The sequence below is a fragment of the Sarcophilus harrisii genome, chromosome 5 (genome assembly GCF_902635505.1).
Source record: "Sarcophilus harrisii chromosome 5, mSarHar1.11, whole genome shotgun sequence".
Taxonomy (NCBI): domain Eukaryota; kingdom Metazoa; phylum Chordata; class Mammalia; order Dasyuromorphia; family Dasyuridae; genus Sarcophilus; species Sarcophilus harrisii.
The window spans coordinates 146746632-146773259 of NC_045430.1; the positions used below are offsets into that span (position 1 = coordinate 146746632).

Genomic DNA, 26628 nt, shown 5'->3' on the forward strand with positions numbered 1-26628 from the left:
ACTTCCACCCTGAAAATACTTCCAAATGCTTTGTGTGAAAGACAAGAAAGGAGAAGAAAGTTACTCCTCCTTTCCCATATAGCTTTCCTTTATCATGCTACAGAAATACACCAGAAATACACTGTACTTACATTTGTGTAATTAGCCACATCATTCATTGTTCTCTTAGCTAAGAAAACTGGAATTCAGGGCACAATTTTTTCCAAGATCTGTTCTAATGACAAAGTCATTGTCTTTCATGGTGCCCATAATTCTCAAAGAACTTTCCCACTATTTGGGGATGCACCAATGTCCTTCTATTCTTTTTTGTTTTAGCTAAGACACAAAAGCAAAAGAAGTGATCTAGTCAGTTTCAGAACCTAAAAAAAGAGCCACTAGGAATGGAACCAGATACCTATGCAAGCCATAGCTCCCTGCTGAGGGTCTAACACATTAAAGAAGCAATAATCTCTCAGTTTCTGATGAATTCTGAATTCAAATACTGTGGGTGAGTTCCTCCCGTTGCAAGGATTTTTGTAGTAAGCACTACAGCAAGTTTCCAAATACAGTTCAGTGAAGTGTTTCCCATGCTCTCCCAATCCATGACAGTTCTAGTTCAAGATCATTACTTAGAAACCTCCTAACTTTCTATTTGTAGCACTTCAGCACTCTGTTTCTGTCCTTTCATTACCCACTCAAAGATCAGATCTCCATTTCTAAATGGAGTTTCTCTGCCTTACAAAATAACAGACACTAGTTTGATCTGGCCACTGTCCATGAACATGACTTCTTCCTTTATTAGCCACAATACACAGCACCATCATGGCTGGTTGATGTAGTAAGGTTTAATGGGAATCAATATCCTTTCAAAAAAAGAAATACAATGCAATTGATTTGAGTTTGTTGGAGATTAAATTCATAAAAGACTAAATAGAATATACATCTCCAATAATAAGGCAATATAATTTTTAAAAAGCAGTCAGTTAACATCTATTGAGAAAAGAGTAAGAAGAGACAAGGTATATTTGATGGAATAACTCCTTTTGTTTAAAAGTCTAAGTGAAGTATACGTTTACAACTTTTTGCTCTTATTGGGGAAATGGAATGCTGATGTTTGATTTTTCATGCTTCTAATATTTATACTCGGACAATCTGACAAGTTTTATTTAACTCTTGGCAAGTACTCACTTGGTTATAAGAAACTAATGGTCTAGGAGTGACTTAAGCTGTAGGACAGACCTTCCAAGGATTAGTTTCCTTTTAACACTTCCACCCAAACATGACAATAACTGGCACGCAGCTTCAATTAGTGTGTTCAACAACACAATAGCCCAAGCAAGCCAAGAAAGGACACTTCTGAATAATGGCAGCGGGCAGAAAGTGAGGACCAACATATGACAGCCTTAGGGCTGTCTGTTTCTCTTCCAAGAATTCTTTCTTCCTACGTCTTTAATACTAACCCCTGTCTTAAAGACTAGGGGGAATTGACAGGACATGAGTCTTGCCTCTTTTGAAGTCTGGTTCATTTTTTATTCTATCCCACCAAGTCTACGGAACCCTACTGGAGTTACAATAATGCAGGAAGAGCCAGAGAAAACCAAGCCTATTTCTCTTGTTATTTATAGCTCTTGGTCTTCAAGTTAGGAAAGAGCCTGAAAACTCTGGCAGGAGTTTGGGATTTAGTTGATTCCAGGTGTTTTTTGCTTCCTCTACAAGATTTCTATTATAAAATTGAGAGATTATCAGAATTGCTCAAAGTCATACAGGTTAATCCTATGTGACCAGGTTTCAGCAGTATGTGATTTTGTATAATTCCCCACCCATATATTCCAAAAGCTTCTATGCTCCATGAAAGAGCATTTTTTACCTAACACTCAAACTCCTGAAAAACTAACCTCTGGATCATTCATGCCACTTTGCAAAGTCACAGCCAGAGCAGGAACAATATAGTAAGAAAAAACATTGAACTTGAAGTCAGGGCACAGTCTGAAGTCCTGCTTTTGCTACTATGCAGTTGTAAAATGCTTCTCAAATCCTCACTTTCCTGCTGGAGGACTGTAATTCTGGTATCTCATGGAGATGCTTTAAGCAAAGTATTTTTTTTAAAGCTTCAAGTGCCATAGAAATATGTTGCTGCTGCTATTGTTTTAACATTTTAATTCTTTATAACATTCTTTTCTTTTAAAATTTTGAGTTCCAAATTCTCTCCTTCCCTTCTACCCCCTCCCATATCCATCAAGAAGGAAAGCAATATGATATCAATTATATGTGTGATATAATGGAAAACATTCCCATATTTCAAAGAAAGAAAGAAAAATAAGAAAAAATTATACATCCATTTGCACTCAGTTCATTAGTTCTCTCTCTAGAAGTGAAGAATATGTTTTCCTCATTAGTCCTTTGGAATTGTCTTTAGACATTGTCTTTTGAAATTGATCATAGTAGTCAATTCTTTCACTACAACACTGCTACTTCTGTGTACAGTGATCTCCTGGTTTTTTACTTCTTTTTGAAAGTAGATCATATAGTTCTTGCCATGTTTTTATGTAAACACCCTCATTATCTCTTAAAGCTCCATCACAATCATATGTCACAACTTGCTTAGCCATTCTCCCAACTAATAAGCATCCCCTCAATTACCAATTCTTTGCCATCACAAAAAGCTGGTACAAATATTTTAATACATATTAGTCCTTTTTCTTTGATCTCATTGGAGTTCAGGCCTAATACAATATTGCTGGGTTCAAAGGGTATGCACAGTTTTACAGTCCTTTGGGCCTTCTGTTTTCCAGAATGGTTGGACCAATTCACCACTTCACTAGCATCCTGACTCTAGGCCCAGCATTCCAAACAGTACATTCTAATTATCTCTTTCAATTAGTACTATTTATATTTTGCTTAGTCTGAGATCACAATTGCTATCCCTGCCTTTTTCATAATAACTGAAGCATATTATATTCTGTTCCAAGCCTTCATTTTAACTTTGTGTCTCTCTTTGTTTTGAGTAGGTCTCTTGTAAACATGTTATTGGATTGTGGTTTCTAATCCATTCTGCTCTCTGCTTTTATTTTATGGGTAAGCTCATCCCATTCACTTTCACAATCACAATTACTAACTATGCGTTTTCCTCCATCTTATTTTCTTCCATTTTTTTCCCCTTTCTCCCTCCCTCTGTCCATTTGACTCCTTTCTTCTTTTTCTTCCTCTCTTTTTTTCTTGTCCTTCCTCAAAAGTCTATTTGCTTCCAAATAACTATCTCCCTTAATCAACTCTTTTTTTGTTCATCACCATCTCCCCCTTTTCTTATTCTCTTCCTTTCCTACTTCCCTGTTGGGTGTTATATTTCAATACACAACCCCACATGTTCCTCTGCACCATAAAAGCTTTCTTGAGTGCCTCATTTACGTGATAAGATGCTATATCTCCCTCCCCCCTTCTCCTAGTACATTCTTCTTTCTCACTCCTCATCTTTAGGATGTTATTCCAATATAATCAACTCGCAGCTATGTCTTCTCTATATAAAAAACTCCTTTTAACTGCCCTATAGTTTCAGAAATTGGATGCATCATTTTCCCTTGTAAGAATGTAAGCAGTCTGACCTTATTGAATCCCTTATGATTTCTCTTTCCCTTTTTAAACTCTTGAGTCTTGTGATTATCAAATTTTCCAATCAGCTTTAATATTTTCATCAGGAATAATTCAAAGTTTTTCCTATTTCATTAAATATCCACTTTTCCTTTGAAGGATTACATTCAGTTTTGCTGGGTAGGTTATAATTAGCTATAATCCTACTTCCTTTGCCTTCTGGTATATCATATTCCAAGTCTCTGTTTTAACGTGGAAGCTACTAAATCTCCTATGATCTTGACTGTAGTCCTACAATATTTGAATTTTTTTTCTTTGACAGAGTGCTAGAATTTGTAATAATATTCCTACAAATTTTCATTTTGAAATCTTTTTCAGAAGGTGATTGATGGATTCTTTCAATTTCTATTCTACCCTCAATTGGGGCAGTTTCCTTTGATAATTTCTTGAAATATGTCTAGGCTCTTTTTTTGGTCATGGCTTTTGGTAATTCAATAATTCTTAAATTATCTTTCCTTGATCTATTTTCTAGACCAGTTGTTTTATGTAGAAATATTACATATTTTCTTCTATTTTTCTTTTGACTTTGTTTTGTTTTCAGATGAAGAAACTGAAATCATTTCTAGTAATATGAAAAGATGTTCTAAATCACTATTATTTAAAGATTTTTAAATTTAAATTTTAAATATTTAAATTAAATTCTGAGGTACCATTACACATCTCTCAAATTGGCTAAGATGACAGAAAAAGATAATGACAAATGTTGTAGGGGATGTGGGAAAACTGGGACAACGATACATTATTGGTGGAACTGTGAATGGATCCAGCCATTCTGGAGAGCAATTTGGAACTATGCTCAAAAAATTATCAAACTGTGGATACCCTTTGATCCAGCAGTCTTACTACTGGGCTTATGTCCCAAAGGGATCTTAAAGAAGGGAAAGGGACCTGTATGTGCAAGAATGTTTGTGGCAGCCCTCTCCGTAGTGACCAGAAACTGGAAACTGAGTGGATGCTCATCAGATGGAGAATGGCTGAATAAGTTATGGAATATGGATGTTATGGGATATTACTGTTATGTAAGAAACGACCAGTAGGATGATTTCAGAGAGGCCTGGAGACACTTACACAAATGGATGCTCAGTGAAATGAGCAAAACCAGGAGATCATTGTACACAGTAACAAGAAGATTCTATGATAATCAATTCTGATGGACATGGCTCTTTCCAACAATGAGAAGATTGATGCTAGTTCTAATGACCTTGTGACGAAGAGAGCCATCTACACTCACAGAGAAGACTGTGGGAATTGAGGATGGGTCACAATGTAGCATTTTCACTCTTTTTGTTGTAGTTTGCTTGAATTTTATTTTCTCTGCTCCCCCATGCCCCTTTTTGATCAGTTTTTTCTTGTACAGCAAGATAATGGTATAAATATGTATGGCTATACTGGACTTAACATATATTTTTACCATGTTTAACATACTGGATTACTTGCCATCCAGGGGAGGGAGTGGAGGGAAGAGGGGAAAAAAATTGGAACACAAGGTTTTTCAAGGGTCAATGATGAAAAATTATCCTTAGATATGTTTAAAAATAAAACTTTCAAAAAAATTAGTTTCTTCAGTGATTTCTTTTACTTCTTTTAACATTTAGTCAATTCTGCTTTTTAAAATATTACTTTAATATTTTTGTGTCTTTTTTACCAAGCTATTAATTCTCTTTTCATAATTTTCTTGCATCACTCATGTTTCTTTTCCCATTTTCTTCTCTTACCTGTTTCTGTAATTTTTCCAAGAATTCTTGTTGGGTTTCTGCCCAATTAGCACTTTTCTTTAAGGCTTTTTTGAGATAGTTCTTTTCATTGTTGTCTTGTTCCAAATTTATGTCTTGGGCTTTTTTGTCACCAGAGCATCTCTTGATGGTCACATTCTTTTTTGTTGTTTGTTCATTTTTTTCATTCCCCCTCTCTCTTTTTTTTTTTTTTAAACTTTGAACTTTATGTTAAAGTTGGGCTCTGCTCACCCAGTAGCAAGACATTGTTCCAATTTTTTTTTTTTTAACTTTTTTGTGCTGCTGTTTTCAGAGGTAATTCTGGGCATTTGCAAGTTTTGAGGTCATCCAAGGTGGTGTGACCCTGAGTGAGATATGGCAACTGCTCTTCTGTCCTGTACTCTGGTTTAGGAAGGGCCCTTCATTCCCAGAAGCCATGTAATCTTATATGGACTTCTCCAGCTGACCTTTAAGTTTTCTTAAGTTGGAAACAACATCTCCTTCTGACTTTATTGGCTCAACCATTTTTAAAATTGATTGGATTATGGAATATTATTGTTCTGTAAGAAATGACCAACAGGATGATTTCAGAAAGGCCTGGAGAGACTTACATGAACTGATGCTGAGTGAAATGAGCAGGGCCAAGAGATCATTATATACTTCAACAACACTACTATATGATGACCAGTTCTGATGGGCCTGGCCATCCTCAGCAACGAGATCAACCAAATCATTTCCAGTGGAGCAGTAATGAACTGAACCAGCTACGCCCAGAGAAAGAACTCTGGGAGATGACTAAAAACCATTACATTGAATTCCCAATCCCTATATTTTTGCCCACCTGCATTTTGGATTTCCTTCACAGGCTAATTGTACAATATTTCAGAGTCTGATTCTTTTTGTACAGCAAAATAACGGTTTGGTCATGTTTACTTATTGTGTATCTAATTTATATTTTAATATATTTAACATCTACTGGTCATCCTGCCATCTGGGGGAGGGGGTGGGGGGAAGAAGGGGAAAAACTGGAACAAGAGGTTTGGCAATTGTTAATGCTGTAAAGTTACCCATGTATATATCCTGTAAATAAAAGGCTATTTAAAAAAATAAAATTTGATTGGAGGCATTATTTTAAAGTTGTTTGGAGGAGAATTTTGAGAGTTCAGTTATACTGCTGCCTCTAATCCACCATCATAATTATATGATAATTACTTAGGACTGGAAAAATTCTTAGCACCCACCTACTCTACTTCTTCATTTTAGAGGTAAGAAAGCTGAACTCAGAAGAGATCACATAATTTGCCAAAGATCATATAGCTAGATAGTAGAAATTCCAGAATTTAAGTCTAGGTTTGTTGATTATAAATTAATTGTTCCTACTACTATAGCATCTCTCTCCTCATAAGTTATGTAAAGGGTTTTGTAGTTACAAATATCCCAATAAATGGCAGATGATGATGATGATGATCTAGGACACTGATGAGTGATGGAATTTCCTTTAGTAGCATGGCCAGGAGGCAGAATATCAGCCTTTGTGATCTGCATTCTCACACTTGTCCTACTAAAGGAATAGATCCCATGTGGTTTTGGAGGTTAAACTTTTTTATTATTGCTTCCACTATGTTCTCATGAAAGTTTGGCTATGTCCCTTGACAAAAGGTGGAGCTCCATAAATTTTGTGTTTTTCTTTGATGATTCCTGAATGACTTCATCTTAGCCATCAGATAAGGATCAATGTTGTTTGGGAATGGAATGTTGCTCTCTAAGGGACACATATGGTTCAGCTTTTCAGTGGGGATAGGGGAGGTACAGGGCAGTTTAGGTATATGTGCATGCGCGCACACACACACCCAGGGCACTAAGATCAATTCCAATGTTGGGTTGTTAGGAAAAAAACTGTCAGACTTTGAAAGAAAGTGAAAAAAAATTTTAACAGATAATAATAACAGCTAGTATTTATATAGTATCTATTATGTGCTATGAACTGTGCAAAGCACTTCACAAATATCCTCATTTGGTCCTCACGGTAACGCTGTGAATGAATCTCATTCTTATTAGATAAGGAAATCAAGACAGACAGAGTTATACATCTAGTGTTTAGCTGGGTTAACTGCCCTAATAATAATAGTCTTAGAAATTAGATGTATCATCTTCCATGTAAGAATGTAACCAGTTTAATCTTATTGAATCTCTGATGATTCTTTTTCCATTTACCTTTTCATACTTTCCTTGAGTCTTGTTTGTTGAATTTTTTATTCAGCTTTACTGTTTTTATCAGTAATTATTGAAAGTTTGATTTGAAGTAGGTGTGCCTCAAGGCCTAGCACTCCATCTACTGTGTCATCTTAAATGATCAAATTAAGGTTTAAGGGCCAAAATCACTGGATAATTTAATAATGGACATTACTGAGCAACTATGTACCTTTACAAGGTTACTGTGAGGACCAAATGAGATTTCACATATATATTGTATTCTACAAATTTAAGTTATTATATAACTTAGATAATGACAGAATCAATATGAATACCCACAATATTTGACTGTGTACAGTACTTGAACTCTTGAGCAGAAAGTATTGTAGGATTATTAAGCAGAAATATTGTAGGATTATTACCTATTTTTTGTAAGATCCATTTGCTATCCATTAGTGGATACATGGAACTTCTAGTGAGAAACTTCTTCCTATTAATGCAGAAAAGTACCTGTTCTTCAGCTTTAAAAAAAATGAATTATGTGGAAAACTGCAAAGTTAATTGACCTACCCAAATTAGTGTAACAGACTTCCCACAGTGGGACTTGAACTCAGGTCTTCTGGGTTCCAAAGCCAACTGTCTATCCTCAAGGCCTTCCATCACTATTTGTTTTGAGCTTATCATGACAGAGTTTTAAATGTATAGAATAATAATGAAGAGTAAATACTATGTTCCAAGAAACATAAAGACAAAGTCTGAATAACAAATGGATTTTTTTCTTATTAAAGGCTTCCATGTATATATTTCTGGAATAAGCATTATAGCAGTGATATACTTGACTACAATATTTGAAAATAAAGCTATCCTCACTGATCCATATTTTCTTGCTGTTGTAGACTAATCTGGATTATCTGAAGGTCTCATGCTAGGCTAAATCGTACTCAGGAAATCCATTTGGGGGAAAAAAATGGCAGGGTCAAATGTAGGAAATCTGAAAAATAGAACACTGTCATGAACCCAGAAACTGGTGTAAAAGATGGAGGAATCAGCACCAAGGGAGGGTGGCATGTAGGACCTTACAAAATGAACAGGCTGAATTTGCAAAAACAGGATGCTGTGATCTTCGTGTCTCCACGAATGCTATCCATAGGGCCTGAATCCTCTCCCCACACTCCGAATTTCTGACCATAGAAATATGCATCTAATAAATCTTTCCCAATTATTCTACATCTTTGGACCAGAGACATCTTCTCATCTCTGGTAAATATAAAAAACTTGGAGAAGAAAAAAGAGACCTCAGGTGTCTTTGGAAGAGTTGACATGATAATTTCAGATACAATTTCAATATAAATTAATAACTATTAACTTGTGAACAGATCATTAATTAGTAAGGTTAAAAAGCTAACAAACTGAAAAAGATATGGAAAAGTAAGAGATGATAACTTTCAGATTTGGATAAATTTAATAGTAATAAACAAAAAGGAAAAAAGGCCCATTGAGTTTTTCCATTTATCCTATTATTGATCCCTTCTTTGTGTATGTGGTTTTCCTTTTTGAAAGGAAGGACTAGATCAGTTTTCTATTTTTAATCCTGTGTTTAGATCTTTATTTTTTTTAGATATTTATCTAACATATTCTGCCTTGCTATTAAACTCCAATAACTATTAACAAATGAAAATCAGCATTTTACAAATATGTTTTTATTTCATATACCCTGACTTTAGCAGTGAAAAGTTAATTTAAAATAATTTAAATACGAATCACAATTATTTAAACATTTTATCTTTGGAATTTAAGAATAGCAAGGGTAATTTTTAGATTAGCTAATTTTCCTTATTTTTGAGGACATTCATTAGTATTAGTAACACTCCCCTCACCCCAGGCAATTAGAGTTAAGTGACTCACCCAGGGTCACACAGCTGGGAAGTGTTAAGTGTCTGAGGTCAGATTTGAACTCAGGTCCTCCTGACTTCAGGGCTAGTGCTCTATCTACTGCACCACCTACCTGCCCTTAGTATCAGTTTTTTAGTCATTTATATATCTGTCTCACTTCTTCTCTCTATTCCTTCCATACATTATTACACAGAGGAACATACATATGAATGTAAATGTGTAGCTGATCTTGACTAAATCTTGTTCTCTCTACATCCTGACTAATGTTCTCCCTGATTAAATCAAACCAATCTGCCCAGACTAGAATTGGCAATGTGGCAATGGGATTTTCATTAACAAACTACACTGAAAGAAAACAAACAAAAAAAAAAGACTCACAAAATTATTTAAAATGTGTAGCTGAATTATACCTTTATAAAAAACTCTCCAGGTAAATAACCTTATTTCATTGGTTCTATCAATGCCACCTAATAAAGCTTCCATATGAGTTATATACCCACACTAATGAAATTATAGATTATTAAAGTATTAATCCTGATATGGCAGTATCCAAATGAAACTGAATATTTCTAAATCTGGCATTTTGATAATTAAATTGGCAAGTAGCTCAAAAAAGGAATTCTCAAGAAAAATACTCAGTCACTTTACTATTCAACAATTTTTATTGAAAAAGTATGCCTTCCAGAAAAGAAAATGAGTTTAGGCAAACTGCATATCTAATGTCTGAAAGAAAGGGGAACTGAAATCACAGAGTAATTAAAACCAGATTCTAAAAGTCAATAAATCCGAGTCTCTAGATACTTCATTTTCATGTTCTGGGGTTTCTAGTGAAAACACTGAAATGAAGTAACTTTTTATTATTTTCATGACTGTTGAATACTTTTCTCTTGGTTCTATTTTGCAGTTATTATCTTCATTCTAAATAAAATTAATTGCTAAATTTCTTCTCTCAAATGCTAGTTTTAAAACATGGCAATCTTCCTATAATTATCCCTTTTCTGGAATAAAAAGTAAATCAAGGAAACAACAGATAAATTATGAATAATGTAAAATTTCCACTTATAATTCCTATTACATTTTCACTCCTCTTCTTTTACAAATCCCAATGTGGAATTACAAAAAAATTATCATTTTCTCTTTTCCTTTAATTCTCCTATTCTTCTTCTACTAGTCCTCATAAGAAAAAAAATTAAAGCATATCCACATGCTGAAGAGTCATATGGTGAGACAGGACATAAAGAGTGATACTATACTACCTAGTTATGTTGTTCATAAAAATTCCTTATGTACCAAGTTATCATTATTAAAAATTGTTGCTATTTATAAAGAACTTTACTGCTGTAGCTCTGGAAGAAGAGAAACTGAAGGTTAATCGTAGGGGGAAAAAAACCCCAAAATAAACTGCAGTCCTTCTTGAGAACAAGAACTCAAAATGTTCTTATGTTTTTTTCTCTCTCAATGGTATTTTATTTTTCCAATTACATGTAAAGATAATTTTCAACATTCATTTCTGTGAGATTTTGAGTTTCAAATATTCTTTCCCTCTATCACTTACATGTACATTCATTTTAAACATTTTTATATTTATGAAGAAAAAAATTAGAGCAAAAGGGAAAAGCCATGGGAAAGAAAAAGCAAACAAAAAAAAGTGAAAATAGTATACTTTGTCAGGATTCAGTTTTCATAGTTTTCCCTTTGGAATTGTTTTGGATCCCCACATTGCTGAGAAGAGTTAAATCCATCATAATTCACCATCATATAAACTTGCTGTTTCTGTGTACAGTTTTTCTTTGATTCTGCGTACTTCACTCAGTACCAGTTCATGTAAGCGTTTTCAAGCTTTTTTGAAATTAGCCTGCTCATCATTTCTTATAGAAGAATAATATTCCAATTCATTGATAAACCATAACTTATTCAACCATTTCACAATTGATGGGCATGCACTCAATTTCTGATTCCTTGCCACCAAAAAATAGCTGCTAGGAACAATTTCAGTAAATGTAGGTCCTTTCCCCTCTTTTATGATATCTTTGTGATACAGACACAGTAGAGATATTGCAGGATTAAAGGGTTTAGGCATAGTTTCAAACTGCTCTCCAGAATGGTTGGGTCATTTCACAACTCTACCAACTCTATCAACAATGCATTAGTGTTTCAGTTTCCCTACATCCTCTCCAACATTTATCATTTTTTTCTATCACTTTAGCCTGAGAGGTATGTAGTGGTACCTCAAACTTGTTTTAATTTGTATTTCTTTAATCAAAAGTAATTTAGAACATTTTTTTCATACAACTATAAATGGCTTTAATTTCTTCATCTGAAAATTGTCTGTTCATATCTTCTGACTCTTTATCAGTTGGAGAATTACTTATATTCTTATAAATTTGACTCAATTCTCTATATATTTTAGAAATGAGGCTTTTATCAGGAACACTGGCTGTGAAAATTGTTTCCCTGCTTTTTGCTTCCCTTTTAATCTTGGCTGTACTGGTTTTGCTTGTGCAAAACCTTTTTAATGTAATCAAAATTATCCACTTTGCAGACAGGTAGGCTATCTTTTGCTGTATTAATTTGCTTATATTATCACCATTTATGTCTAAATCATGAACCTATTTTGACCTTATCTTAGTATAAGGTGTGAGATGTTGGTCTATGTCTAGTTTCTACCATACTATTTTCCAATTTTCTCAGCAATTTTTGTCAAATAGTGCATCCTTATTCCAGAAGCTAGAGTCTTTGGGTTTATCAAACACTAGATTATTATAGTAATTGACTATTATGTCTTGTGTACTTAAACTATTCCATTGATTCACCACTTTTTTACTTAGCCAGTACCAAATGGTTTTGATGACCACTGCTTTATAATAGTGGTCTAGTATGACCAGGCTGCCTTCCCTTGTATTTTATTTTCATTAATTCCCTTGATATTCTTGTCCTTTTGTTCTTCCAGATGTATTTTGTTATTTTCTAGTTCTATAAAATATTGTTCCTGATAATTTGGCATGGCCATGAATATTAATAGATTAAATTAGATAAGATTGTTTTTTTTAAATATTAGCTTGATCTACCCAAAAACAATGGATAATTTTCCAATTGTTTATGTCTGACTTTGTATGAAAAATGTTTTGTAATTGTGTTCATATGGTTATTGGATTTGTCTTGGAAAGTAGACGCCCAAATATTTTGTTATCAACAGTTATTTTAAGTGAAATTTCTCTGTTCATTGCTGCTGAGCTTTGTTGATAATATATTGAAATGCCAATGATTTATGAGGGTTTATTTTACATCCTGCAACTTAGCTAAATTTAATTATTTCAAGTAATTTCTAGTTGATTTTCTAGGATTCTCTAAATATATCATCAAATCATCTGCAAAGAATAATAGATTTGTTCTCTTATACTTTAATATGTCACCTATTTTATCCTACATTTTCTTCCTTATTCACTTCAATTGTTAATATTTGTTAAATATTTAATAGATGTGTGTGCAACAACCTGACACCTGATTAAATATTAAATCCATGGCAGAATTCAGTCTACTGTCCAATTTATGTGATTCATAAACAGATACAGAACCTTAATTTTGTCTAGATAATGACAATGTTGGTTCTCTCCTAAAGTCTAATTTGATTAGAAATGCTAATCCCTAAGAAATATAAATTTATGGTTACAACCACTCAAAACCCACATAGGACAGAGAGGAACACAAACATAGGAAGGATAACGCAAATAACTGTTTTGCTCTAAAGAAGTCTTATCTGACTAGATTTCTTACCTCTACTATCAATAGTTATTTCTGTAGTCTGAGGTCTATGGCTTCTGGAATACTTAACAGGAAATTACAGATCTAAGACCTGGAAAAATCCTTAGAGGTCACCCAAGGCTTCTTAAACTTTTTTCCCCTACTAGCAAACCCTTTTTGTTTATGTAAAATAGGTATACAAATCAAACATTTACTAATAATAAATAATAATTTAACATCCTCTTATTCAGTTACAAGACTTCATATGGGATCACACAATTTAAGAGACTGGGATCTAATCCAACCCTCTCTTTTTACAGAAAATGAAAATACTGACATCCAAGGAAATTAAATAGCTTGCCCAAGGTCAGATGGGTGATAAGCAAAAGAGGAGGGATTTGCTCTTAAATCCTCCAATGTTAGAATAAGTGACTATTCATATTGTGTAATTTTTTATTTTTTAAAATTTAGAAAATTAATAACTGAACAAAAAAATAAATAATGACACTGACTTGATAGCTGGGTCTGGGTCCCCATTAATCAGCTGTTTAACAGCATAAATCTTGACATACAGATGCTGTCATATCAGTACATTTCACTGTATAGAATGGGAATTTTAATGGTGATAAATTTCCCTCACTTAAATGTACAATACTGAGGAGGTTTCTTTTTGTTTGTTTGTTTGGCTTTGTTTTGAATAAGTACAGAATTAAAATTTTTAAAAAGATCAATTTTCCTAGGAATAGCCCTTTGCTCTCTCAAGGCCCTCCAAACAACCCTACTTCATAATCCAACACTCCCTTTAGCTTAACTCCTTTCATCCAAATATATAAACACTCTGCCTTCTCCCTCTCGGGTCTGACTCAGCAGATTTGGGTTGTTAAAATAAAAGCCCTTGAGCAGTCTCTTCTCCAAGTACTTCCTGTTTCAGAAACAGAAAGTGAGGCAATGTCACATACCTGTGCACACCTGAGATATCCCTGCTACCAGGGAACTGAGGCTGGTGGATCTTTAGAGCTTAGGAGCTGAGCTGTAGTGGGTTAAAGCTGACGGGCTGTCTGTTCTGTGTCCTGCATTAAAAATGGCAAGCCCCCAAATAGCTGAGTCTAGCAGGTTAACTAAGGAGGGCCTACCAGTGATTATACTTCCAACCTAGGTGAGAAGTGTTCCAATCTCAAAAGAAAATAAAATCACAAATACAGCAGACAAACTCCCTTTTGTGAGATAAGTGTCACAAATATTATTGACGGCAAGATCGGGGACTAATATAATGGTCTCCTGGTTCTAACATTAGTGGTCTTCCCACAGTATCATGTTATTTAAATGTTTGATGTTCCCATTTTCTATTAGGGATTTGACCACAATACTGAACATAGAAGCAAGATTCAACGATCAGTGTGTCAATTTTCTTTAATTCTGTGTGGGTGTGGGTGGGTGGGTGGGGGGGTTATTGAGAAACACTGATTTTTTTCCTAAGAAGAATCAAAAAAGTTTTTCACAATTCTAAAGTGTTTTAAAATTCTTAAACCTTAAAATATCGAATGAATATGGCATTTATTAAATGCTTACAATGTGTAAAGTGCTATGTTAAATGCTAAGGACACAATTACAAAAGTAAGATGGTCCTTTCTTTGTAGGAGCTCACATTCTAATGAAAGAGAATTATGATCTCTAAATTGTCTTGATCCCTCTGGAAACTTTCTTATGGATAGATTCCAAGATACTTAGATTACTTTATATTAGATCTATCAAGTATGCCTGGCAAAGTCTGGTCAGCGTTCCCCAGGGGTCCTGTGTCTGTAATTTAGGAGAGTGCAGTAATGATGTATTAGTAGTCACCCTAATTCATTTCTTTCTCTTTTAAAAAAAATTTTTAAACCTTTATTTTCAGCTTCAAATTCTCTTCTTCCCTCTATACCTCCCACATCTATTGAGAAGGTAACAGATATCATAGCCATACTCATACATATGAAGGTAATGCAAAATATATTTCTTCCTTAGCCATGGTTGGAGGTGGAAGCAAGAAAAATAAAGGAAAAAATTGTGTTTCATTCTGAGCTCTGGTACCATTGATTATCTTTCTGGAGGTGGATAACATCTGGTGGAATTGTCATGGATCATTACACTGCTTGGAATAAGTCTTTCACATTTGATCATCATTACACTATTGATATTACTATATATAATGTTCTCCTGGTTCTGCTTGCTTCACTTTGCATCAATTCATATATGTCTTCAAAGTTTTTCTGAAACCATTCCCTTCATCATTTCTTAAAGCAGAATATTAGTATTAATAATATATTACAACTTGTTCGGCCATTTCCCAGTTGAGGGACATCCCTTTAATTTTCGATTCTTTGCCACCACAAAAAAAGAATGACTATAAATACCTGTGTACTATAGGGTTCTTTTATTCTGATCTTTTTAGTTTATTGAACTAATAACGGTATTGCAGGATGAAGAAAGGGTATGATGAATTTTATGGTCATTTGAATGATTAGACCATTTCACTGTGTGAAAACTTGTTTTTCACTTATTCCTAGGGTACCTATTATTCCACTTACATTTGTCATTTATCCTTGTTGTTACCTAATCTAACAGTTGTAAAGTGGTACTTCAGAATAGTTCTCATTTCATTTCATTTCTCTTATTAGTGGATAATTGATAGCTTTGATTTCTTCTGAAAACCATTCATATTCTTTGACAACTTATCAATTGGGGAATGACTTATTTTTAAATATTTGGTTTAGTTCTCTATTTGAAAAATGAGGTTCCCTAACCTATTTCTTAAGGGAAAGTTCTTAAAGGGGTCATTTTTTTCTTTATGGAATATTTCAAACATAAGAAAACATAAATTGTTTTTTAAAATGTAATTTCCTCACAGCCATGTTGGCAATCTGCACAATTCCATATTTTGGCAAATAATTAAAGTAATTTTTTTCTTTTAATTCCTTTAGAATTATAAAATGTAGTTCATTCTCTTCTACTACTATATCTACACCTAGAGCATTGATTGGCAGCATAACCTTAGGACTTAGGGAGGAAGATATCAGGGGCAATCTCATTCCGAAAACATCCTTTAGAATGGATAGTTATGTGTACTAAATACTGATTAAATGAACTTGTTTTGTTGTTGGCGATGGGTTTTGTTGGTTATTATTTTTAGATTTAATTGTATTCATGAAATTTTGATACTGGAAAACAACTAAGAAATCATTTAATTCAAAAGCTTCTCTTTAAAGATGAAAGAACTGGGGGTGAGAGCAGTTAAATGACTTATCCACAATAACTTAGTGGCAGCAGTAGTACTAGAATTCAGGTCCCCTGACTTCCAATGCAGTATTCTCCACTGCATCACAACTCCTAGCTAAAAGGTCTTTGAATTTGTCATTAAGAATATTAGTTATCTTACCTTAACTCCTGAATCCGTGATGAATTCACACTCAGAAACACTAAGTTCTTTTAACTTTTTATGATTGGACAGTGATGTCAAAGCCTGTAAATATTTAATAAAACATAATTTGTATGAGTTTAATGTTCTGGAATATATACATATGTATACACACATATATATGTATAATAAACTGGTAATAGTTTAATCTACATAAACTCGGAGAGGGGAGAATGCTATCTCAGGATTTGTAATCTAATATTCAAAGTAAAAGTAACGTTTATTAAGTATAAGCCCCTGGCACATAGGAGGTGCTTTAAAAATATTTATTGGTGGCAGCTAGATAGTGCAGTGGATAGAGCACCAGCCCTGAAGTCAGGAGGACCTGAGTTCAAATCTGGCCTCAGACACTTAACACTTCCTGCTGTGTGACCCTGGGCAAGTCACTTAACTCCAATTGCCTCAGCCAAAAATAAATAAGTAAATATTTATTGACTAACTGAATAAATAACTTATACTGTAAAACTTTTATGGATTTATGAGTTTATCTGAGTATGTACTTCTTCCAACTGGACAGATGGCAACATACCTATTACTTCTCAGCCTGTGCAATTCTACTTCCTGTTTTTCCATAAATCTTCCATAAAGAATCTAGAAGCTAGAATGCTAGAAGCTTTCCACTGGTTCTTTTAATATTTTAGCACAATAGACACAAATAGCCTATTTACTTATTACCTATTCCTAAATTCACCTTGACCATCTCTTTTTTGTTAATATCTTTTGAGTAAATTATTGTTGATCATATGCTTCAAGATACTTACACCTGTCCTATGGGTTACTGAAATTTTATTTCTTTTAATGTACTGTTTTTTCCATGATTTTTAGCTACCATGAGAAGATTTTTTTTTAACCAGATCTTTGATATCATTGACTGGGGAACTTCCCTTGTGCAGTTTTTTTGTTTGTTGTTTGTTTTCATTGTTTATTGCTTGTTTTTTGCTCTGGTGCAAGATAGGCAGTCCATCCGTGATATATAGACTTAAGGGAACTTGTTGGGATACCAAAAAATTAAGCAATTTGCCCACAGTCAGATTATTTATCAGAGGCAAGACCTAATCCCAGATTATTCTTCACTATATAGCCACATCACTGAGTTACTATCTATTATAATATTCTGTATTTCAATGAAACAGCATAGAGTTAAAAGGATGGACTTTTCCAGTTCTGACTAATATGGGATCATTGAAAGCACAGTTTCTCAAATGCAAACCAGCCCAATGTCATCTTTCTGTTTAATTCTGAGCCTAGTGCAATATTCAAGACATCCTCCATGATTCCCTTAGGCAAGCACATGTTTCTCTGTTTTATGTCTTATTAAGCACTAACTCATATTGAACATTAAAATATTACATCTTCAAGTGATTCAAATTTAATAATGAAAATTACATATACATAGTTTACATATAAGTATATATGCATATGTAGAAACAGAATAAACATATGTGAAATAATAAAAAACAAAATAAATAGGAAATGGTTACATATAACATAGATAAAGGAGAGCAAAGTTGAGGGATAGCAGGGATAGGTTTTTACTTGATCTGAATCTTAAAGGAAACTAAGGATTTTTTTTAGTAAATGTGAGAAAAGAGTGAATTCCAACAGAAAGGTACAGAAATGGGAAGTAGGGTACCCTGTATGATGAATAAAGAAACCAGTCTGGCTGGACTTGTGAGAACAGAAGATGAATGATGTGACTGGTTTGTAAAGTCTTAAAGGCAAAGCAGAAGAGTCTATAGTTGACCCTGGAAGCAAAAGGAAATCACTGGTTTCATGACCAGATCTATGATTGAAAAAAAAAATCACTTGAGCAACTGGGTTCAAGATATTTTGAAGGGGGCAGGGGGACAAGCTGGAAGGCCACTGTAATAGATGTCACTACTGTGCTTGATTCTGGGGACAGAGAGACAAAAATGAACTAGTCATCGCTTCCAAGGAACTTACTACCTTGCTTGCTTAAATTCTATTCATATTCTCTATGTTTCTTCCTTAGCAAATGATTTGTTTTATTTTAGTTTCATCTTCCCTCAATCTTTGAACTTCATAACTTTGTTTGGCTTTGGTATACATTTCATTAAGATAATTTGATTGCTCGTTCTATGAATGTGTATTAAATGTCTGTGTACAGAGCAATGTTTAAGGTGCTAAAATTAGAGAGGCAAAGATAAATTACATCGATAAAGGATTTCAATAACACCAATACTTCAAGATACATGATTTTGACAGTGTAAGTCCCAATGTTCATCAGTGAGGATTACAGCAGCTCTATACCTTAACAGATGGCTTTAGGAGTCGCTATAGCCAAAAATTCCCTCATTCTATGACTAGCACATATAACCTTGTTGAATAATCCTCAGACTTTCAGGCATCAATATTAGACGAAGCATAAAAAAGAGATCTATATATAAAAAAGTTATTCACCACAGGAGATTCAGCTTACATTCCAAGCTGAAGAATTCCCTATAAATGGGAAGATCTTCCAGATGTCCCTGTTTGCAAATGGTACTTTACTAATTGCATCAAGCTATAAAGTATTGCACAATCTGCTGAATTAAATAATTATTTAAAGAAACTAGTCCTAATCTTCTCCATAGGAAAGAACAATGGATTAAGAATCAATGCCTAGATTATAGCATGCATTTAGATGGACAATACCATAAAATATGCCTATCTGGGACAGATAGTACATAATCACAATGAATTAGGCCCAGAAGAAAGAAGAAAGTGTCTGAATTAGTTTGGGTGACTCACAAAGCTCTTTTAATGACTGCAATTTTTCTACAGAAACAAAGAATCAGAAACAACCTTTTAATAGCAACATTAATGCTGCTATGTAACAGTGAAATACAGAATACAAAAGTCCCCAAGGAATTAAAAACAAGTATCTCAAAGACGGTAATGGAAAAATCTATGGTGCATAAGCTATACCCCAGCCAAGACATATAACCTATTATGGGTTTCTCCTGGAGACTCAGCTTTGAAGAAGCACCCAGACCAGCCACATTTTATTCACTTGAGTTCACCACCATAATTTATCCCCATGGGTTCCTTCCTTCTCACTTCTAGCTCCCTTTTTTGTCCAGTTAGAATGTAAATTCATTGAAACTATAGATGATCTTTCATTTTGCCTGTAATGTATCCTCAACACTTATTTTACTGTGTGTGTGGTGTACATTGCTTAGTAAATTCTTGTTGATTACCTGTCTTAATAAATGCATGTTGACTTGACCAATGAGGAATAAGAACAAAAACAAAAGATGTCACCAAGGATTTATGGGACAGGAAAGCTGATTACATAGTGAAGGCAAGGAATGAGAGGAGGACATCTGGAGAACTGCACTGAGATCATTCTGATATCAGGAGAAAGCAGGGAAGATCCCACCATATTGGGATGTTAAGTAAACTTTATGTTGAGAATTTATGGAATAACATGGACAAGATAATGGATTATGATTTGTAACTTAAGGTCACAACATTATTTGAGAATCCAGTTATGGTCAATCTGGTGATGGGGCAAGCCTCTCTATATGTTGGTTTTTGGAAAACAAATATATAGTCTGTTATGTACACAAATAGTTAAAAAAAATTTTCAAAAAGTCTGGCTACCCTTATTTTCTCTCAATAAACATTTGTGTTTGAATAATCATTTTTAATAATTGGGGGTTTTATTCTTCAGAAGATTGGTAATAAGGAAATTTCAAGTAGCAGGAGTGGCAAGAGGGTAGAACCACATATTTAAAAAACAGTGTGATCTTTTAAAAGTTATCCAGCCCAAATGGTTACATATAGACAATACTGTCCTTTCTTGCTATAGTCTATACCCCCCCCCAACACACACACACACACACACACACACACACACACACACACACACTTTCTTCTCCCACTTGGTCAACCCAACAACTCATGTCTACAAGGAAAGGGAGGGATGCAGAATAGTTCAGTCCTGGTGTGGACCATGTACCTCCTCTTTTTTGATTTTCCCCAAAGCCTGTTTTTACCTTAACTCCCTTCTTAATCTGAATATTTTATCACTGTCAATAATATCTAGCTGGCTAAGGGGCTAAATGCCTTATCTGGAATTCAGGCTTATACTTTTTACATTTCACATAGTTTTAGTTTTGCCGATTTTGTATACCAACACTGAACCAGACCTTGCAGGGTTAGATCATAAAAAAAAGTTATCCAACTCTTTTATGCAGTAAACAAGATCATATTCTCACCCTTTTGCTTTTCAGAGAATGTTCCAGATTGAGAAAAATATATTGGATACTGTGCCCAATTCAAATCATAGTTGAAATCCCAACTTCTAATATGTAGCAATGCTTCATTACCACCTAAAAATAAACTAGTGTATTCTCTTTATTTTATAATCATGCATATAGATATTTGGGCCAAGAAATTAATCATTATGTTTGATGTAGCTTTACTAGGAAGGAGAGATAAATGACTTAAAAAACCAACAACATTCTCTTTTTGCCACGCAAAAATCAGCTCACAATTCTTATATGGCCTGTATATGTGATCTGGATTCCAGATGTGGATATTATTATGCAGATGTTAGAAGAATGGTAAGTGCATTTAAGCTATGCTTTTATAGAAATCCAACTACTTGAATAAAATCAGCAGGCTAAATATCTACATTTGGTCTCAGCCCTATCTTTGAGAAGTTAAAGAGTGTTTAGCTCTCAAGTGGGAAATTATGCTATTAATTTGAACTATAAAACTAAGTCTGAAATCATTCAACAAAATTTCACTTTTATGTAGCCAAGTTAGAAATGCTTTCCTTATGCAATCAATATGTACTCTTCAATGCAGTAAACTTTCTAAAATACAATATTCAACAGTTTGTAGTTACCATCTATTCTTTTTATTCTTATAATTTCTACAATTTCTCCTTAAGAAAAACTCTCATAGCTTCAAAATTAAAATTTATTGCCTCAGCATATTGAACTTATAAAAAGTTCAATATGCTGAGGCAATAAAATTTTAATTTTAATTAATATTTAAATAAATAAATACTAATCATACTCTTAAAAATCTGTTCAAATAAATATTCTTCCTTAAGTTGAAAAATATAAAGAATATTACACATACAAGTTACTTTTCATCATTTTTGTCAATTTTTATATAGCCTTTAAATCAGAAGAGATTTGAAATGCTCCCGATTGAATTTCTGAATAGCACATACTTTTTTTTAATAGCTTTTTCTTTCCAAATACATGCAATATTCAACTTAGTTAAACCTTGTTTTCTAGATTTTTCTCCCTCCCTTTCCCCCATCTCTAGACAGCAAGCAATCCAATATAAGTTAAACATATGTAATTCTTCTAAACATTTCCAAATTTATCAGAATATACTATCAAAGCTAAATCATGACCAAACCAATAAGCATTGCAGAGAATGCATGCAAAGAGAAGTTCTCACAAATTGCCAAGACATATGAAAATGGAAAAAGGTTGTTTTAATCTAAAGGAGTTAAGGAAGGTTTTCTTTTTGAGAAGTGTCATTTCAAGTTGGATAATGAAGAAAGGGAGGCATTTCAATAAATGGAGAAGCTCTGGGGCAAAGAGCTTTATTGGAGCGTGTGTGGGGAAAAAAAATTATGTAGGCAAAAAGACAACAGGAAATTAAAAATAACCTGGTCAAAACTGAACATATAGTATATGAAGAAAAGTAGTATGAATTATAACTTAAAAGGTAAACTGGAATTAGATTATGAAGCGTCTTGAATGCCAGGATCAAAAGTTTACCTTTGCTTCAGAAGCACTAGGAAGCAAATGAAGGTATTTGTGTAGGTAAATTATATGATGAGAGCACTGCATTAGGATGATCATTCAGGTATTAATGTGAATTGGAAATTAAGGAGAGACTAGAGACTAGACTAGAAGACTTTTGTACTATTATTACAATAGCCTAGGCAAGAAGAGGTAAATTACATGAAGAGTCTAAATTACATGGTTAGAGAGGAAATTGAAGAGAAAACAAAAGATAATTTAAAGTTGTCATCAAAAGAACCTGGCAAGTAAAAGGATATAGAGGATGAGAGAAAGAGAAGAATCAAAGGTGATGGATGACTCTGAAGTGTCTGGGAGGATAGTTGGGGATGTACCTCAAAAATTAGAAATTTGGGGGCTACTTAAGGAAGCAAGATCAGTTCACTTTGGAATATGATGTATTTGATGTACTGGAAGCATATTTAGATGGAGATATCCAGTTGATAATGGCTAAGACTGGAAACCGGGGAGGAGCTAGGGTTAGGGATAGATTTGGTATCATACAAATAGGGATGCTAACCAAAGCCACAGTATATGAAATCACCAAGAAAAAGGATGTGGAGAGAAAAGAACTTTGTGGTATGCTAACATTTAGAGGGAGGAAGAAAAAATAAAAGTGATGATTGGTCTGTAGTCTAAGGGCCAGACCACTTAAATTTGAAGAGGCTCATCACAAAAACCACCAAGTGTTTAATTTTTACTCATAATAATCTGTTAAGACCATCTAAGAAGGAATGGTGAGGGTTGCCACACTCAACCAGTGAAAAATCATGGATATTTAAAGTAGTATAACAATTCCCTTTCCATTTTCTAACTTTTATCTTTTTTGCCCCTTATATATTAAAGATGTTATTCTCCAAAAGAATTCCTCCATTACAGGGCAACATCACCAGGTTGGTTTTTAGGCTGGTTTTTTTTTTTCATGAGGGTTTATAATGGACCTTGGTGGGTTAGAAACTTTAAGTACTTGTGGTCTTGCTTATGTTCCTAAGATGATATGGAACACCTCCTAAAAGGGAAGCCTGATAATTTATGTCTATCTGTAGGTGGCAGGAAGGAAGGAACCAGGTCACTTGTCTAAGACAGTAAGTTTGTAATAGGAAGCTACTGTTCATAAAGCCCCATAATAAAGTCCTTTGTCTAAGAGCAAAGTTCTGAAGCAACATCTGTCTTTATTGTTGGGGTCTGGCTTGGGAACTCACCAAAATAAATAAAATGCAAGAACCTCCTCTAATTATTTTTATTTCAAGCTTTTAAAAAATTCTTTTAATCATTTGGTAAGATATTTTGCTCCAAAGGATATAGTTTTTGAATGCTTATTGTATAAATATCTTGTTTAAAATATTTCTGATTCACATTTAATGATTGACTTGATATCCCCAAATATTTATTAAAATACTTTAAAATGAGTTTAAGTGAGTTAGTAGTTCTTTGTATATTCTCAATCTCTTTGGTTCTTGTGGATTTCTCAAGGTTCTAAGACTCCCTCCTTCTCTCTCCCCTCAATAACCTAATCAACTCAGGAATCTATTATTGCTATGCAGATAATGCATACTTCTATATCTTCAGTCCTATTCTTTGAGCTTCTATCTTTTTTTTCCCCCCACACACATTACTCACTGGACATGTCAAAGTGGATATTTCTTTTTTTTAATTTTTAAAGATATTTTTAAAGAATGCTTTTATTTTTTCCCAATTACATGTAAAAACATTCAAGATTTTTAAAAATAATTTTTGAGTTCCAATTCCTCCACTACTTTCTGCCCTCATTCAGAAATCATTTTGATATAGATTATACACATGCAGTTATGTAAACCTGGGATTTCTCAAACATAGTTTGTCTAAAACTGAATGCATTTTTCCCTCCAAGCCACTCATTTTCCAGACTTCCCTATTTCTGTATTTGGAACAGCCTGAATGAGATTATAAATAAATTAGAAGAACATAGGATAGTTTATCTTTCAGATCTGTGGATGAGGAAGAAATCTGTGACCAAAGAAGAACCAAAGAAGATCATTATTGATCATAAAATAGAAAATTTTGATTATATCAAGTTAAAAAGGTTTTGAACAAACAAAACTAATGCAGACAAGATTAGAAGGGAAGCAACAAAATGGAAAAACATCTTTACAGTTAAAGGTTCTGATAAATGCCTCATTTCCAAAATATATAGAGAATTGACTCTAATTTATAAGAAATCAAGCCATTCTCTAATTAATAAACGGTCAAAGGATATGAACAGATAATTTTAAGATGAAGAAAAGGAAAGTATTTCTAGCCATATGAAAAGATGCTCTAAATCATTATTGATCAGAGGAATGCAAATTAAGACAACTCTGAGATACCACTACACACCTGTAAGATTGGCTAAAATGACAGGAAAAGAGAATGTGCAATGTTGGAGGGGATGTGGGAAAACTGGGACACTGATACATTGTTGGTAGAGTTGTGAACAGATCCAACCATTCTGGAGAGCAATTTGGAACTATGCTCAAAACGTTATCAAACTGTGCATACCCTTTGATCCAGCAGTGCTACTACTGGGCTTATACCCCAAAGAGAACTTAAATAAGGGAAAGGGACCTGTATATGCAAAAATGTTTGTGGCAGCCCTGTTTGTAGTGGCCAGAAACTGGAAATTGAAGGGATGTCCATCAATTGGAGAATGGCTGAATAAATTGCAGTATATGAATGTTATAGAATATTATTGTTCTGTAATAAATGACCAGCAGGATGATTTCAGAAAGGCCTGGAGAGACTTACACAAACTGATGCTGAGTGAGATGAGCAGGACCAGGATATCATTATACACTTCAATAACAATACTATATGATGATCAATTCTGATGGACGTGGCCCTCTTCAACAATGAGATGAAACAAATCAGTTCCAATTGTTATATAATGAAGAGAACCAGCTACACCCAGAGAAAGAACTCTGGGAAATGAGTGTGGGCCACAGCATAGCATTTCCACTCCTTCTGTTATTGTGTGCTTGCTTCTCAGGTTTTTACCTTATTTCTAAATCCAATTTTTCTTGTGCAGCAAGACAAATGTATAAATATGTAAACATACATTGTATTTAACATATACTTTAACATATTTAACATGTATTGGTCTACCTACTATCTAGGGGAGGAGGTGGGGGGAAGAAGGGGAAAAATTGGAAAAGAAAGTTTTGCAAGGGTCAATGCTGAAAAATTATCCATGCATATGTCTTGTAAATAAAAAGCTATAATAATAACAATTATATATATATAATATATTTTTATTTTATATACATATATATATAGTCAGCCCAAATCCGCTTGAATCAGGCATCCACAAACACTCACCTTTCAACTCAGAGTATAGCTGATTAAAAGAAGAATTTGAAGGGGCTTTATAGTCTTGTTGGGAGTACAGCCATAATGCCATATAGTAATTTAAGTTTGAATAAATGTGTTTGAACAATAAAGGTGTTGAAAAGTTCCACTTTTATTACCAATAAAAATAAAAGATCCAATTGAAAACATTTATAGACTGAAAATGGCATTTATTTAAATATTTAAATACTTCAATAGATCTGTCATCTAATCAGTTTTAGTATTTTCTGCCTTGGTACAGAATGTAATATTGGAATGTAATATTCCCTAACTTGGAGATGTGATTTTCTCCCATGTTCTACAAATATCTCAGAAAAAGAAGGATTACTTTTAAGTTTTTTTTTCCAAGATGGCACTTGTGCTATCACATTGTCTTTTAATTTTGTTACATGACAGACTTGCCCCACTTTCCAATTAAAAATTTCCTCTCTTGTATCCATTATATCAATTCTTATGACTAGGTAATAAATACGTGGAAGTTTACTTCCCCCCCCCCCAACACACACACACATACTTTTTGTCCTTTTTCATCATTTAGGTCACATGTAACTGACTCTTCAGAGACACAATGTTTCAAAATTCATATCCATCCATCATCGCTAGAAAAGAATTTGTGACTTTATAGATTTTTATCCAAATGCTTGCCCTAGATATATTTAATTTCAGTCTAGGAGTGAGGAAGTGCCTGAGCCTTCAACAGCATCCAGGCAAGAAGCAGGTACATAAGGGACAACTAGGTTTATAAGAATGATATACTTGTACAGAATAGGCAAGTAGTGACCATAGCAACCTGAAACATAGTGGACAGTTTTTAGACTTTTTTAGACCTGGATGGACCTCAGACACCATCCAGTTGAAATCTTCCTTTTTTAAG

The 26628-nt window shown here is 33.8% G+C and overlaps 1 protein-coding gene across 1 annotated transcript in view; it reads right to left on the reverse strand.

The window, feature by feature from the left end:
- The window catches only part of FBXL13 (F-box and leucine rich repeat protein 13), a 247639-nt gene that overhangs the window by 34092 nt on the left and 186919 nt on the right, over nt 1-26628 (reverse strand). The window contains exon 14 of the mRNA XM_031938696.1: nt 16576-16659. Coding sequence (XP_031794556.1) covers nt 16576-16659 — 84 coding nt within the window. The remainder of the gene's footprint in view (nt 1-16575; nt 16660-26628) is intronic.